The 18,106-nt window shown below is 34.4% G+C and overlaps 1 protein-coding gene across 12 annotated transcripts in view; it reads left to right on the forward strand.

Annotated features, from left to right (window-relative positions):
• The window catches only part of Pip5k59b (Phosphatidylinositol 4-phosphate 5-kinase 59B), a 47,932-nt gene that overhangs the window by 15,954 nt on the left and 13,872 nt on the right, over positions 1-18,106 (forward strand). For 3 of the 12 annotated variants that reach the window (XM_070309109.1, XM_070309113.1, XM_070309105.1), the window contains exons 11-17: positions 1,077-1,139; positions 3,167-3,244; positions 4,857-4,910; positions 5,689-6,072; positions 10,595-10,799; positions 11,307-11,518; positions 14,325-14,425. In XM_070309109.1, the coding sequence (XP_070165210.1) occupies positions 1,077-1,139; positions 3,167-3,244; positions 4,857-4,910; positions 5,689-6,072; positions 10,595-10,799; positions 11,307-11,518; positions 14,325-14,425 (1,097 nt within the window). Of the gene's footprint in view, positions 1-1,076; positions 1,140-3,166; positions 3,245-4,856; positions 4,911-5,688; positions 6,073-10,594; positions 10,800-11,306; positions 11,519-13,859; positions 14,297-14,324; positions 14,426-15,019; positions 15,494-15,716; positions 16,520-18,106 lie in introns of those variants that run through there. The other 9 variants (XM_070309111.1, XM_070309110.1, XM_070309112.1 and 6 more) reach the window with 9 other exon arrangements.

Raw genomic sequence — 18,106 nt, forward strand, 5'->3', positions numbered from 1 at the left:
TATATATTTTTGGCAATAATAGCAAATGTTAGGACCGCGTGGGTGTACAATTAATTGGAGAAAGAGAGTGCGAGAGTGTGAGAGCGAGAATAATTGGTAGAAGTAGATATTTTTTTTTAATTGCGAAAATATTCAGCTATTGACTGAACGTGGGCACCATTGTATACATTTATATATTTTGCAATAAACATTTTCGCTGTTTACAACTTCATTTCATTTATAAGCCCACCCGTACACAACTTATATAACCTGTTGCTATACTACTACTACTACTACTACTACTACTCTACTACTACTACTACTATTATTACTACTAATACTCACTAATAGTCACTACCATTATTATTACTATTGTTGCTATTACCAATACCACTCTGGTTCCGTGTACTATCATCATTATTGACATTATTCCACTTACTACGACATACATTCCCTCGTAGTAGTTATTCATTTTAAGTTTTTTGCACCATCAGCGCGTTACACTTTGTATATTGTCTTAATATTGTATCGTGCGATATGTGTTTGTTGTTTGTGTTACGTACGTTTGCGTTTTGTTAATCATCCATCACTTATATTTTATCTCATGCGAATAAAAACAGATTACAATTGACAGCCAAAAAACGCTCGAGGAAAAATTATGTAATTCTTTTGTTTTGGTTCTGTTACAATTTATCATGTTAAATGCAACGTTGAAGCAGCATCAACTTGTGTCGCATAAATCTTTGAATGCAACTGAGTTCAATTAAAAATCTGCTGAGATAATAGTTTGCGACAAAATCTACAATAATTGCCTGTCCGTACAGGGAAGAGAAGAAAGAGCTTAAAGTTGCTTTGTACTTCAAATTGATACGTTTGGAAACTAGGTGTACCCTGACTTTCTTTAATGTTTCTATCTATTCTCGGCAGTCCCTAATAATTTTATCATTTATTCAATAATCCGGTATATATAATCATATTATATACGGAGTTAGCTAAATGTTGATGTTTCTGTGTCCCGTGCACTTCTTTTCGTGTCAACCCCCAATGACCTGATCTGACCTGCTACTGATCGAAACTCGAAAATCGAATACCAAAAGTGGACCTGCCTGAGATTAAGGGGAATCACCGCAAATTCCGTAACCTCGTCACCAGCTATATAGGTAACTCTGTCTATGTGTGCGTCCATCTGTCCATTTTTGTACGAATGTATGTACATTTGTTTTCATATAATTTTTCTGCCTGTATGCATCTTCTTACGAATGATCCATTTTTTCTTACTCCGTTCCGTGACTCTATAGCTGATTTAGCTTGCGTCTTAATCTATTTGATGTAATTTTGCATTCGTTGAAAAAACTAGACTATAAAATGTCTGTCAAGATTTTGTTGAAAGAATTTAACATTTCAATATAATATAATTGGTTTAATTTGATTTGAAAAGAATTTGTACGTAATTGACGTGCGAGAATTCTTTGCATGCACAACTCGAAGACAAACTGTTAAATATATATATCAGAATATAATATATATCTATTTTTACTTTTTGTTTTGTATTTGTGATTAATTATAAGATTGAAACGACTAGACTACATTTATATAGATTATATTTAAGCACAATATTTTATGTTTGGTTCACTAACATGTTTGTGCATACGATTTTTCCTTAAATCTGAATATTTTTATTGAAAAAGAACTTTTTAAACGAATTTCAGCGCAGTAGAATTATATACGCGAATAAATTTTTCTAATATTTTGGTGTGTATGTGTAAATGTGTCACTCTCGTTTCTATTTCTGTCGCTTCTGCAATCGATGCCTGTGAGAATTGTACGCCTGATACGTGTACCTTATTTATCACTCTTCACATTTTACACTGTTCCCTACTTTTCGACACACATTTCGCAACGCACAGTCCAAGAATCGAATGTTTTTATAAGTCTAGGTCATTCTTTCCAATACCCAAGCGACGATATTCACTACTAATCATGAATAATGAACTCTTCAGCGTTTACCTACCGAACTATATTTTGAAATAGCATCTTGCAAAAAAAAAAAAAATTAAAAAGTTTTATGTGTTCACATCTGTTTAGGACATATTCACTGAGTTTCTTTATATATATATATCTACAACTCATCTACAATTCCGAGTCTTTCCTATCACATTCGATATCAAGCAGCAATTAGTTTAGCCTAGGCATACCCTATATTTCACGGCACGGATAATAGATTGATAGATAAACGTTTATATAACGAAATATTTATTTATTACATATGCATAAAATATATTTCTACAAATTCCAGCACAAATCTCATGTACGTACATACTTTTTTATGTGACTAATTACTTAGGCATGTGGATTAAGACGTAGTATACAGGTGACAATTGTAAAAATAGCTCTCGCTCGAAAGCGAGGTCCATAGATGTGCTTGATTATATCTTCACACATATTTATACGTATAATATATGTTAGAAATTATTCTATATTTGCGATTAGTATAATTAATTAAAATATAAGAGCATTCACACATATCTGATAGCGTTGACAGTAGAATAGTAATTGTAGTCCGAAGAAAGAACAACATTTATATACATATACAATATAATCATGGCAAATAGTGCTGTAGCGAGACTTACGTTTTATTTGGAAAGAAAATTTAGATATACTATGTAGGAATAGAAGATTATAGATGAAAGAAGCTATCGTAATACAATTTGATTTCTTTATTAGAATTAACGACTAGATAGAAAATTGGCTATAATGTAAACGCTTATTTAAAATATGTATATTTAAGAGAGACTGCAATATTTCAAATCTGCAAAAAAGAAGAGAATTTTTATAACTATTTTTAGGACTTGTATATAATAAATTATTTTCTCTAGTGAAAAAGATCAAAAAAGCATTTGCTATATACAATTATCATGTTAAAATTGAATAATCAATAGGATGATCTACTAACAATTAGGTCTATTCTGTAAATTGAAACAGTGCTAATGAAACGACAAGGCTAACATATCCTTCGATCCTTGCTACAGTACTGATGTCAGCTTTTGTAGCATAATACGTTTGTATCCTTTTAATAGATATACTTAACACGTGCAAATTTTAAAACAGTTTTCAAAAGTAACTTGATGTGCCAGTTTACACGCAATTTCGTACAAGAAATTATGGCATCCCATATTTTATGTTACAGCCTTGAAGCATTCCCCGTCGAAGAGAAAAAGTATAAGCAGACCACTGAGGCCGCTGGAGGGTGATTTCGATTCGACCGGTGAGTTATACGCGTTTCAATTCAAACTATTTTCTAATATTCTGTTATTCCAAAGTTCTTTGCGCTTGTTTGTGATATCACGCGAGAGAGAGATTTCGGTTTTCGGAACGTCATTAATAACGGATCGCGTATGATTATTTTTATGCCTCTCCTATAATATTCTCTCCTATAATAATTCCAAAACGCCGTTAACAACATGATAGTGAATCACGCGATAAAAGGATTAATTATATTTGGAAAATGTCTGATTCTCTCATTAACAATACGGCCTCACAATACAGCCTCAGCAAAAATATATTAGCAGCGTAATTTAAAAGTTAGAAACCTGAATTCGGAAAATCGTGCCGAAGGCCTTCGATAAAACGTTTCTTCACGATTCTATTATTGGCTTTGCGCTGGATTTCACCGTAGCTAGGCACAGCGATCAGTGCAATAAACTTAGTTGCGGCATTCCCACGTTACCCGCTTCTAAAGCATTCACGACAGTACCGAAATGTGAAGACATCGAGAATTCTAGATGAAGTCCCGTTTAATCCTATCTACTCCATCATCCTTTGTTCTCTCATTAAGTTGTCTTCCTATGGATATTCCATTATTCGAATACAAAACGTATGTACATCTAAAATTTCTAATACTCTAATTAGTCTAATTATTTTAGTAGATTTTAATATAATACATAGTATAAAGATGCACGTTTTGTAACGAAAATATTTTTATTTCTTAAATTAGTAGTCGGAGAAAGTTCAAATAATTTTACCATCAATATGATATACATAGATCTATACGTACATCTCAGCACTCAAGTTATTGTCAACAATGAACGATGGTAAAATTAATGTAAATAGTGAATACAGAATTATATATATTATACAGACTCAATATGTATAGAATTACAATTTATATTTTATTAAAATTATATATTTCACCTAGCAAAATAATTCCACTAATTCACGAGTTTCTGCACTTCGTACCTCGTCATTTTATCTATCCTCGTATCTCCGTAATTAATCCCTTTACCAATGCAATCGCCCTATGCAGCTTTATATCGTGAATGTCAGTAAAATGTTTAATTTCTCCCTGTTACACAAACGTCCTTTGCTCGAATCCTGGTTCTGCCTCGGGACTCCTTTGGTCAACGAGACGACAGAGAAACTGCGACCGCGCGATTTCGGCAGAATACGCTTTTATCGTGCTTCGCCCACGCTACGAATGGAAAAACGCTTGAAAGAACGCAGCGAACGCCAAACTTGACAATAAAGCAGGGTTTGAATTATTATCATATTATCAACGATGGGATCGTGATTTCGATGCTATAGATACGCGAAAATAATTTCAATACTTAAGGGAAAAGAGATTAATACCTTTGCGCATCTGCAGCATCAATACTCTCTGTCTCTCTCTTTCTTTCTTTGACATTATAACGATTTCGAACCCTACGGTAAAGAGATTGTGTGACACCGAAGACGAGATCTCGTGCTTGGAACGCGCTTTTGGCATTGAATGGCTTTCGCGTTTAGACACCCTCGAAATCCGTGGTGAGTTTCTCTGTCCAATTAAGAGCAGGACACATGACAAGTACGGTAATGGTACATGGTGTTATATGGTGGTTTAGCGGTGGCGGCAACTGGAGGTTCGGCTATGCATGCTACATCACCTACGAAGGCCGGTGAGTCTCATTTACTTTAATGTATAATTGTACATTGCTATGCGAAACTATTCTCAAAATTGCATCGCGCGATATCGCGAAAATGTATCTTGTTATCTTTCGGGACAGACGCTCAAAGAACATGACGCGCGTTTTTTACTTAAAAAATAAAAACAGAAGACTGTGATAAATTTTCAATCTTAAGGAGCCTGTATAAATTTTTTTGCTATGTTACGATGAATCTGAAACCATAGTTAAAACTTTAACTATGGTTAAATATTAAATTAAATAATTCTTTTACTAACCAACTCTGTATTATAACAACAAATTGTCAATTATATATCATTTATCGCAAATGAATAATTTTTCGAGTGAACTGTGCAACGTAAATTCGAAAAAATTATAGGATGGTATGTGTTTTATATAATTATGCATTATTATACATATAATAATTGTAGCAAAAATATGCTTCATATATTGCACTTGGTCATGTACTTTTCCCTGTTTAATTATGAACATATATGGTATACGTCCATATATTATAGTAAATTGTAATATATATTTACAAAATTGCACTATAAATATTCTCGTAAAGAGTTCGATCAGAAAAGAATCAACGTTGCACGATTCTCCGGATCATTCGACTTCTCTCATCCGGCTTCTCTGTTTTTCTCTGTTTGCCTGCCTCTCTCTCTATATATATTCCCATCCCGCGCCATCACGATGCTGCACACCGCGACTCCCTCGACCGTTGAACTCCTTCGGACGGCTACGAACGACCTCGAACGACTCCGAGTAGCAGTTAGCCTGCCCGATTCTGCGATCAGCGCGACGAACGCGGCGGTCACGAGTGGTTCGGTGCCGATCGCCACCTCGACCCCGGTTAATCCCGCCGCCGGTCCGCTGAGTCCGCCACCGTTGACTTTAGCCACCGGTCAGGTCCTGCATCCGCACGAGCATCCGCCCGGGGCCGCTCCCACGGTCAAGGTCACGACTTACCCAGCCGTGCTGAAGGGTAGAAGCGCGGCAAGTCCGCCGAATCCGAACCTGGTGCCGTCCGGCAAAGTCCCGCCGCCGGTGCCGCCGCGGGGCACGGGCCCCTCGAGGACCGGCAAGTCCTCCGAGGAGCACCGGACGACTGGCGGCGCTGCCTCGACGACGTCATCGGTGACTTCCAGCCGAGGTGATGAAGCAGCCATAATCACGAGATACCGCTTGCATGACAGTTCGTGCGACCTGCACCACCCTCTCCCATCCGATCATTCCTCTACTTCTGCTATCACCGCTGAGACTGTGACCTCTACTATCACCGCTGCTACTTCTACTAAAACCGCGATCTCGAACGCGTTGCATGCCCATACAGCGACACTCGACACGTATCGCGTCATGCACCGCGGCAATTTCGGCCGAGAAACCGGAAACAATGGTCGGCCGATAGATTGGTGTATGCAGGATCTGGACGAGGAGTTTGTCAGTGTGGAGAAGGTTGATGATGTTTACTTTATCAAGACCAGTCCGCATCCTTTCAGACCAGATAGAGGGATTTACCGATCTAACCACTGGAAAGAATTCGGCGGAACTGGAAATCATACAGTTTTAAGGAAAGATAGAGAGAGAAAGGATAGCACCAAGACAGATCATCTAGCGAAGTTTACGTACTTCCTCAATCCAAGTTCTCGAAGCGATCTGATGAATTATCAGATGTCGCGAAAAGACAAGAAGCACTCCGAGACATATTACGAGAGGATGAAGAGGAAGCAGAAGAATCTCGAGACCTCTATCACGACTATCACGACGATGTCATACAATCGTAAATCAATGGAAGATACGAAAGTTATAAATGCATCATTTAATGCGAAGAATAAGTTTATTGAAGAATCGGTTAAGCAAAAACTCTCAAGATTCGCTAAGAAAGATAGCATATTGCTGCAAAAGATTCGAGAGAAATCTAGAAGAAAGAAACGACTCGCACCGAAACCGAAGAAACAAATCTCAGCAACTTTTAATAAAAGTTTAAACGACATGGAGATCACAAAGGAAAAAAAAGAAGATAAATTGTTTTCAAAAATTGATTTTCAGGCGAATAAAAACGATCATTGCCAAGCTCAGGAGAAAAGTGATAAGAATGCCAGAAATCTTAAAGGCAAAAGAAGACAATCAGCAATCGGATGCGATACATCTTCTGAGATGAAAGATTGCTCTTCTAGTAAAAACAACCAGTATCTTGATGACAAGAATATTTCTAAAACTATAAACGATGAACAAGGAAGTAAAAGAAATGGATTTAAAGGAATAATTTCGGAAGGCAATCGCATTGAAGATGAAAACAAGGAGAAGATAGTTGGCGAACGAATTAGTAACTTTGATCGACAAACTAATGAGAGATTAAGAAAATACGAGAATCCTACAAAATTTGAACTAGCATTCAGTTCGAGTAAAAACTATGACGAAAATTCTTTATTACGTGGAAAACGATTTTCATACAAAGATTTTAGGAAGAATAATCCAACAAATATGAATCCAGATGAATTGCAAAGCGTAACTAAGAGCGAAATGCTTATATCTTCTAATTTCAGCAACATTAGAAGTAGAAATAGCAACGTCAGAAAGTCTTCCGTTTCTGAGAAAGTAAAAAGTTTCGAAAATATCAAAGCGAAAGACGAAATGAGAAATGCTCAGCAAAAAGAATTATATTTGTATAATTTAAAGGAAGATGAAGTCAACACTATCAAGCAAAAATTTACACTGCCAATTAGTAAAACCCGATTAAACCAGGAAGAGAAAAAAATTGAGTTGAAAGCGGAAATACTAAATACTAAACACGAAAGATTTAAGTCGCTTTCAAGTGGCAACGATCCGTTATTTAATTCCCAAGAATTTGGAATGTTAAGACCGAATATCTCCTTTCTACATACTTATCGAAAGACACGATCGTTCACATAAAAATCTATTTCCTGGCTATTAATTTTAGATTATTAGGAAACTTTTGGCAATGTAAATAAAAAGAAGGCTACATCTTTAAAAAGGCATGATTACGGATGATTTAAAAAAATTTTGATAATGATTTCCGATCCGCGATAAACGATAATATATCAGATTTGTTTGGAACTTGCAACTTTATAAGGAAGAATTGTAGCCTTATAAGGGAAAACAACAGCTTCCATCTTCCTCCATTGGACGCTTATCAGACATAAAATATTTTCTCCCTTATTATCACTCTGCAGCATGATAACGCAAGTATTATTATTTCCTGCATATCATCATCTGATCTCACATATTAAATTGTGATAACAATATTTTGATAATCTCGTCAATGGTTATCGAAGAAAATTATGAATTATGTTTATTATTAATTGTTTTATTACGTTACTTATATTAATAGATATCGAGAGGAAAATAATCTGCGTTGACTAAAAGACAATTTTCCTCATCTCTTTTCCACGTCTGCGACATTTCAATGTCAGTCGATGTTAAGACATCGACGAGGTATCGTTTATGTGTGTACACCCTAAATCATTCTCTATCCATAGTGCAAAACTATCATTGCGTAACAGTCTATATTTGACCAACGTTTCTAGCGATTTTTTAAAATTAGAAATTGCATGCGTAGAATTTTTCATGACCATCAATAAGTGAATAAACGCAAGGTCTTATACACAAAATGAAATTTTGTTTACATTGTCACATTCTCATAATGATATACCTGTTTCTATTATTTTTAGCATTTCTAGTTTTTGTGTGGTTCAGCATTTATTTATTTAACTAATTGTGTTTATTTACTTGTAATTGTACTATGTATATCGGCTCGAAGAATTTCGAAAGATTTACCTTTTATATAAATTGTGCATTAATAATTTATCGATTCTTTATCTCGATGTGATACATGTCTATGTATATCAATGCGTAAGATGATGTTCATATGAGTACGTTCGTGATAACGTATCAGAGGCGCATCATGTAAAACTCAATCTGTCCTACTTACCCTAGCTAAATAATTTGTTTGCTATTGCACTTGCATAGTATACACACATGGCTGGATACGTAAAAACACACGTAAATTGTATTATTTAATGAAAGTTTGAGATTGTTTCTTCTAATTTCGAGTATAGATGTTTTATATTTTGATTGCATCTTTATTATTAGAAATTTTTGTACATTTTCAGCATTTTTAAGAATGCAACAATCTCACGCAATTGTCGCAAAGTTGTGTAATAAATAATACAATTTTATCGTAATATAAAATTCAATTTACGAAATTAATAATTTCCTAGCTTGCTTGTTGTCTCTAAAAGTGTTGAAAATGTAATTTTTTGCTCTGGATACTTTCTTTATTGCGTATAAAGTTGCTCACAAACTTTGTATAGCTATTTTTCTTCTTGCAAATATTTATAGTTGTTTTTATCCTAAGCTTCATCAACCGTATATTATACGCGTAGATAGGCAGAAGGGTTAATTTCTCGCGTAAATTTTTACAGCAGATATCATTACTATTTTAAACCGGAACGATTGAATCACCCTTAGATCGATGTATAAAATGATTCAATTTCTCCTGTCAATTCAACTTTTAAATCTTTACAAATGTATTAATTACTCTATATTTCAATGGCATAATAATTTTCTTATCACGATGATCAAATTGTTAACAAATACGAAAATTGATACGGTGATAAATGGACCGTTTATTTTGAAAGTGGTGTAAGTCCTTTTTTTAAAAAAATGAGATATGACGTAATTTATGCTTAATTTAGTGTAAACTTTTTGTTTATAACTAGTTAGTATTTAATATCTTAAAAAATGCCAATGCTTTGTTCAATTTAAAATTGGCCGGTAAAAGAAATTGCGTAACCATTGATTATGAAAGTGGTGTAAGTCCAATTTCCATCACGATGCCAGGCCTATTACATACGAAAAATATAAGGATATGCAGCAGCTGTTACCTTATATACCTCCTGTGCATCATGAATATTTCAAAACACTGCCACATGAAGAGCATAAATAATTAATAATACCAATATCTTGTGTTAAGTTTAAGAATATATAAATATAATTAACGTTCAAAATAAAAAATACTAATTCTATTTTATTTCTTGTTATTATTTATAAACAAAATTGGATTAATATGAAATATATTTTAAGTGATATTTGTTATTTCAAAATTGAAATTAAATGATATTTACAATTGACTAATTATGAAAGTGATGTAAGTCCATTTGCAGCCTGGAAATATATATTATTTTAGTTAAATTCGCCTAAAAGAAATTTATATAATCAAATTACATATTGATAAATTAGTACAAACATTCCCAGACTTCACATAATTAACCTATATTTTTTAATTGTCAGATCTGCTAACATTTAATTTTCTCGAAACAAAAGAAAATGGACCTGCATCACTTTCAAAATAAACGGTCCAAATATCGTATCATACAAAGTGTTTCTAAATTTTTCAACTTTTTTTTTGCAAATGTAAAAAGATACATTGGTATCTCGCGATAAGAAGTTTCTTCCAAAATCGCTATTCGAAGTAAACCATATTTTTTACGCCAAACATGTATCCTCAGTAATAGCATACATTCGAGTGTGATTCTGCGCTAAACGAATTCCTTATCCAATCTATTCTGCCACGCCATTCCACCCTTGCTATTATTTTATTCGAACTAATAGACGCGTGTCAATTAGGGCTAATTGTAGTACGCTTCTTGTAGGTGGCACCCTTCCTTCCACCTGTTCCACCCCGCCCCCGCCCTTTGACGACGCAGTCCGCTCGAACGACCAAACTCTGGCTTCCGGTGGTCATCTTCAACAAGGCGGCGCAACCATCCTCGCGAGCAGCCTGAGCTCCGCTCATTCCAAACAAAATAAGGTTGTTCATCATGTTACGCTCAGCAAGGCGTATCACGACACTGTGAGGTGAGTACTATCTTTTATAACGCTAAATGTTAATAATTTTAAACTATCTTCATCTTCAACCAGTAACATGAAATCAAGAAACAAAATTAATTGTTATGTTTTATATATATGGTACATAACACTTACCTGAATTACAATAAAATTGAATGATAATCGCAAAATCTTTAGTAGTCATAATGTGAAAATAGCAACTTTCAAGAATAGGTGTTACTGATTGATGATTAGATGTGTAACTGATAAAATACATATGTATCGTCTTTACGCTTTGTTTTGAATTTTTTTTTTTATATTACTGATATTACTGATTATGAGATATACATATACATATATTTTACGCTTATCTTTGCACTTTGCACGCATCTAAACAAAGATTTTCTTTCGCTTTATCACTGCAACTTCAGGAAAAGGAAAATGTTAGTATTATTTGATTTTAATTTAATCACACACATTATTATACTCGTTCCTCGGTTACTAGGTATTAAATCTCGAACAAATTTATCCCAATAGCATATCGGACGTGCATTTGGAGAGCAGCGGTAGCGGTAGCGGCAGCGGCGGCAGGGAAACCAAGTCATCGCTGAGCGTCGAGAGCGGGGGTAGCAGTCGCGGTGGCGGCTGTCTCACGTGGACCCCACCGGCCGGAAGCGCGGAGGGCTCGACGCCAACATGGACCGAGGGGACGCCGTCCTTCACCGAGAGCTCCAGCAGCGGCGACATAGGTAAGTTGCTGTACGCGCTCAACATCTACTACGGCTCCTGAAGAGTACTGCCACGAGGACCACAGCTATGTCTTCTTCTGCCGCTAGCTTCCTCCCCTCTTCTGCCTATTCGAAGCATCTGACAAGGAAATTTGCGAGTCGATTCTCAGTCTGCTTTTTGATCGTCGATATAGATTTTTTTTTTTTGTATATTGACTTCTTGCGAGGAGTATTAGATGTTTTTTTTTCAGAATATATATATTTATTCTGCCGATTTTGTACATTTAAAGTTTTCTTTTTATAGAATTTTTCTATAATATGTTTGATTGATATTGATTGTATGATACAATAACATTGACGATCATATTGATGATGGATTTCTTTATATAACATTAATATAACAATTATACAGAATATCAATATAGCAGAACTATTAAAAATACGAATATATTGAATATATTCAACAAACACTGTCATGGGAAGTTTTAATCCCTCAAAATATTAACATTATTTTTTAATTACGCTATGAAATGTGTACAGCGTATACATTACTATCATTAATTTTACAAATTCATATATCATAACGCAAACAGTTATCACATTCCAGTGCCAAATTAGCAAAAGATCTTTTTTAGTGTCGAAGAAAAGATTCTTTTTTATTGAAGTAACAGGATCTTTGTTTAACAGCGAAGTAAACAGAAAAAATATAAGATATTAATTAATACATATAGGGGAAAGTAGGGTAAAACCGGGTACCTTTTTGGATTTGTCTTCCTACAAAAAATCTGAGAGTAAAAAAAATTTTGCCAACCGTTAATAGTCTTTAGTGAACCTTAAGCTATGAGAAAATAAGGATAGTTGCTGAAAAAGAAATTTTTGATTACCTAACCTAACCTAAGAAAATTTTGTGGAGAAGTCAAAGTACCCGGTTTTGTCCTACCGGTAGGATCAAACCGGATATCGATTTGAAAATATACAAAACACCAATGCAATTACAAAATCTAGATTTATTTTAATCAAAATACCATATAAAGATGTATTCTATCGACAAAAATCGCAAATAAAGATATTCTCTTGTTCGACATTGCTGCAGAACTTTCTTATTTAACTTTTTAACTTTAGGAGTCTCGAAAACTTTTTTTTTAGTGATTTTTTTTTTCTGAGTGTTAGTTTTCGTTTCCAACTGTTTTTTGTAAAGAGACAAAGTCAGCATAACACTTCTTCCTCTTTTCATTACATAAAATGTATAAGTACCCGATTTTGCCCCAGCACAAGGAAAGTAATAAATACGGCGGTTATATATTTCGGCGTACGAAGTGCTGATCAAAACTAATATGACATACTCCCTAATATGTACAGAATGTAATGCTGCATTTACCGAAAGATGCTCTATGTACACGACGACTCGATTCTTGCCTCGATATCGATCTTTTTGGGGCTAAAAATTTTGAACTTCTATTAAAAAAGAAATATCGTGTGCACAGGGGCACGATTTGTTTTAAAATAATGATGGCGCCAATCTACAACTAATAACACAAGTTAGCCGTAAATAGCAGCACTTATTAAACGAAAAAACAGGGGTACCCGGTTTGATCCGCCTACCCGGTTTTACCCAACTTTCCTCTATATCAAAGATCTAAATAATATATTATATAAATCTAAATCAGTTCTACCGACTTATTATATTTTTATTAATTTTTACTACGATTTTTATTCGTTATTATTATATTTTATTATTGTTCCAATATTTTATTCACTGTTATACTATTGTTCAAAAGCGATGATTTTTTTGAAATCACAGCGATATGATATATCCAATTATATCGAAATTATATAAACCATATGGAATGCGATAATCAGAAAGCAAAAGCTTAGTGCATGTAATTAATTACTGTTTAAATATGGTACATTGTATTTCGAGAAAAAATCATTTCCATCTCGTTTGATTTTACATGACTAATATAATATATGTATGTGGGTATTACTGTTTATGAGACAGAAGTGATCGCCATGAAAGCGATGACGTGTATTTTTCACAATTGCAATTTTTTGACAGTCACTTTGCGTGCTAATTATCAATTATATTGATAAAAGTGACATCGATTAAGTAGAAAGAACGATAACAACTCTATTCTTCGTAATTCAATATTATTCTATCTAGCCTTACCTACAAATACCTATAAGTCAAAGGAAGCCTTGTTGAGATATTCAAGATAACTTTACAACAAATGAGAGAAAGAGATAATAAAAAAGAAAATATGAAAAAAAGAAATATGAAACTTTACTCTCTCGTCACTCTTCATCAAATCCTGTCTATACACAGATCTTATTTTTTTATTCTTATCGATATATGTTTTCCGAGCTTCGACGATTGCTTCGGATCGCTGGGCTACGAGATAAGTTTCGATCTTTCTATATCTTCTTCTACTATTGGTTCACACAAGCAATTAATTCACATAACTACTTAACACAATTTATAGAATGCACGATACTCTCCACGTTTCGTGATTCGATCTGAAGATTACGAAACCTTGAGAAAAAAGTACAGAAGCCTTAAAAAAACAATTTACATAAAACTATTTGAATGAAACATTTTTATACAGATGTTACGTGTATATTTTCATGTAACATTTCACGCTGCGATAAAAAAAATATCTCAAGATTTCTTAATCTCGCAGTTGCCATCATTTTTCCGCTTTTTTTCCAAATATAGAATTAGTTTGGAAATCATATTATCGCTCGAAATATTTTTATGTCTTCCGTTACGGACAATCTTTAAAAGGTCCAATATTAATTTTTGCACGATGACAATTAAGGATAATTTTAGGTTGTCCAACGACGCCGATCAAGGGCAATCAGCGTCAGGATGACGGCGGAAGAATCGCGGCCACCGTGGAAGAGGCATTAGCAAGTCTCACGACCGAAATGGTGAGTTCTTAACTATTTTACCGACCGATCGGACACAAAAGATACAGCTTAAGCAACATAGGATCATGTTAATATCGTTATAAAAAATTATATGCATTTGATATAAATTGATAAAATGATTTACATAAAATTACAAAATCAATTCTCGAAATAAAAAATATTTATTTTGCCATTCTTTTCGTATCTTTGTTATTTCAATAATTTTATTGCTTTATTGATGTAACCGTCATTATTATATTAATTGGAGCATGATTTGTTATTTATAAAAAATACCACTTATTTAATTTATATTTTTATCGCTAGACAAAATGAATGCTTTGCATAAGCATGGTCGTAGTAATATTATCATGATTTGATTCGTTGCCGCCGCTGTATATTTTCGTAAACAGACGATTTATATGAGATGGTAAGTTCGCTATCGTCAGTGGCCGATTGATCGAATTATTCAAACGTGTCCTTGTCGAGTGTGACCATAGGGATTATCGTAACCGTAAGAAGATGGACGGTGACAAAAACCTAATGAACGGTAATCGCGCTGTCGGCGTCTTTAAGCCTGTTTAACATCCCCTCGAATAACAGTCCTGGATTTTCCAGGAGGACCTTGTGAACTGACCTAATCCTCGATCCGCATGGAGCGTCCCAAAAGAAGCCAAATATTATTATAAAATTTAAATAGTAGCACGTTTTGGAAAAATGATGACACTGTCGATACATTCTCGAGACGTTCATCGCTGAAAACGTTTGCGCGACAAACGCATCAACGGTATTCTTCATTATGCTGCGACACGCACTTTATTGAAAAGTAAACAAACGTTTTATCGCAAGGCACCGTCGACTGACGAAATATAAAGATATGCGCGCAAAGTATACACGTCAGCATGATTTACGTTACACGAATCGTTCTTCTCGAAAAAATGGGGCATCGATTCAAATCGTGTTAGTTCAATTTTAAAACGTGCAATTGATCGCACTTGACATCGCAATTCTATAATTATTCTGATATAATATATTCTTAACGAAAGAAAGCATCGTAGAATTTCTTATAAATCGGGAAAGAAACAAAATATAATTCTCATAACCATCTATAATTAATCGATAAGCTAGGATAATTTGAAAATATTCATCAATTCTGAGGGGGAGAGAGAGGAGGGGAGAGGGAGAGAGAGAGGGGAGAGAGAGAGGAGGGAGGGAGGGAGAGACAGCGAGGGAGAGAGAGAGAGAAAGAAATAATTATGAGTTACTCTCTTATTGGAAATAGATCTTTTTTAGCTCATGAAATTCATTCTGACAGAAACGAACGGCCGCTTTGGAACGCTCCATGCAAGAGAGTCAGACTGTCTGAACGCTTTGTCTATTTTCCTGAATCAGGAGATACTGCAGCGCGAGTGAGAATGCACGACTATCGTCCTTCTCCACTAATCTTCGTCACTTCGTGTGCAACGTGCTGTGGGTGATCTGCACCGTCGTAGCGACGAATCTTCTGGAGTGAAAGTGATAAAAAGAGAGAGAGAAAGAGAAAGAGAGAATGCACGAGTGAGCGTATGCGAAGGAAACGTAAAATGATTATAGACAGCAAAGAATACGCAGTTTAACCCTTGATTGGTCGCGTTAAGTTGCTAGCTATGGCCAGTGTAATTTGCTTTTTAGGCTAATTTAACAATAGTAAATTCGTTTAATCTTCATCGCTACTGGTATTGGTACTTCGAACTCATATCCCCGCAAGAGACTATGCTTTATATGTTAAAATTCTTGTCTTTCTTCATTATTCTTCTCTTATGCCCGGTTTCTTCACTTCTAGATAAGTTCTCGATAACTTTATCCGGCAGATATCTCGCAGAATCGACCAATCGAGTCATCCGACAGACATCTTTATCTGGGAGATAGTTATCGGGAAGTGTGAAGAAATCGGGCATTACTCCTGTCCTTTGTCATCATTATTATTGCTACTGATTTTCCTTTCTTTATTCTCGCCGAGAAGATTTCTTGTTTTTCAATTATTCTTACTTTTATATACAGTGTGTCCCATTTTGAAAGTTCCACCCTCATAACTTTTCAGGATCAACGTTTGAAGGAAAACGACTCGGATAAAAGTTGTGGCGAACAAAGGGGGCCATCTAATAGTGACCTTGGATTTGACATTAAAGGTCATTTTCAAGGTTATTTGAAGGTCAACTTCCGTTTTTTAAACCGAACCCCCCATTTTTCATTACATATTCTTGTAGCTTATCTCGAGAACTTTCCAAAACACTATAATAAAGTATTTCTTCATTAAGTATTTTTTGAGTTATTTTATATTTTAATCTGACATATTTCGATATAAAAAATAAAATATTTCGTAAAATATTCAGTTTTCAATAATCTTACCGTAATAATTTTATGTACAGAATAATGAGACAAATCAATTAGTGCCAAAAAAAAAAATAATTGTTTAAAAAAATATTATAGCTACAAGAATATGTAATGAAAAATAGGGGGTTCCATTTAAAAAACGGAAGTTGACCTTCAAATGACCTTGACAGTGACCTTTAATATTAAATCCAAGGTCACTATTAGATAGCCCTCTTTGTTCCCTACAACTTTTATCCGAGCCGTTTTCCTTCAAACTTTGATCCTGAAAAGTTATGAGGGTGAAACTTTTAAAATGACACCCTGTATATATATATATATATATATATATATATATATATATATATATATATATAATGTGATTCAGAAATACTTATACAAACTTTGGGGATGAGTTCTCCACATATAAACAAAAAAAAAATGTCATATATGGTATACACATGTTTGATAATGCCTGATTTATGAGTTATAATTGAAAGATTACACTCGACAAAACCTGTCAGAATATATCTATAATGACACATGACCAATGCAATACATCTTTAGTTCAATTGTTTATCTACTCATAATTTACAACAAATGCTCAAAATGTCCTCCACCTGCTTCAATGCACGCATGTCGAATCATAGACTGTCGCACCTTTTAAATGATGATACTATGGAGCAACAAATTTTATTAAAAATTAATAAAGAATTTCGATAAAATTTAATCATTTATTTTGTAATAAATCTTGAATGAAATCTTGCTTACAATTTTTTAAAAGTTTTTCTTATGCGAAATAATTTATTAGTTTGTATTGTAAAAAAGTAACGGAAATTGTAACGACTCGTTACTTTTTAGTAACTGTAACGGTAACGAGTTACTTTTTAAAATTGGTAACGAGTAACGGTAACGAGTTACTTTTTAGAAAAAATAACGGTAACGGTAACGAGTTACTTTTATAAAGTAACTTTCCCAACCGTGTTTATTATTGAGTAAAGTCGATCTTTAGCCGCGCGCCTAGTAGCGTGCGTGAGCGCTCCGTCACTACGGCGATGCACATTAATAGATGGACGGCTCACTGACGTGCGTCCGGCTAAAAGTCGGCGCTGATTGATCAAACTTTACTCGATAATAACACTCCTTCATTAAACGTTATAGAAAAAAATTCAATACAGGACTTTTCTGTTCAGTTTACTGTGCTCTACCTGTTCACGAGCATTGTCAAGGATGCTTTGGGACACCCTGTATATATAATCAATATATTTTAAACTATTGTATATCTATTATATATACCGTATTATATCTATCATCTAGGAAGGAAGCAGGGAAGTCTCTAGTTTCTTTTCAAATAGC

Source organism: Polyergus mexicanus, unplaced genomic scaffold, assembly GCF_030449975.1.
Source record: "Polyergus mexicanus isolate NDT 795.1 unplaced genomic scaffold, iyPolMexi1.0 SCAF_16, whole genome shotgun sequence".
In the NCBI taxonomy this organism is placed as follows: domain Eukaryota; kingdom Metazoa; phylum Arthropoda; class Insecta; order Hymenoptera; family Formicidae; genus Polyergus; species Polyergus mexicanus.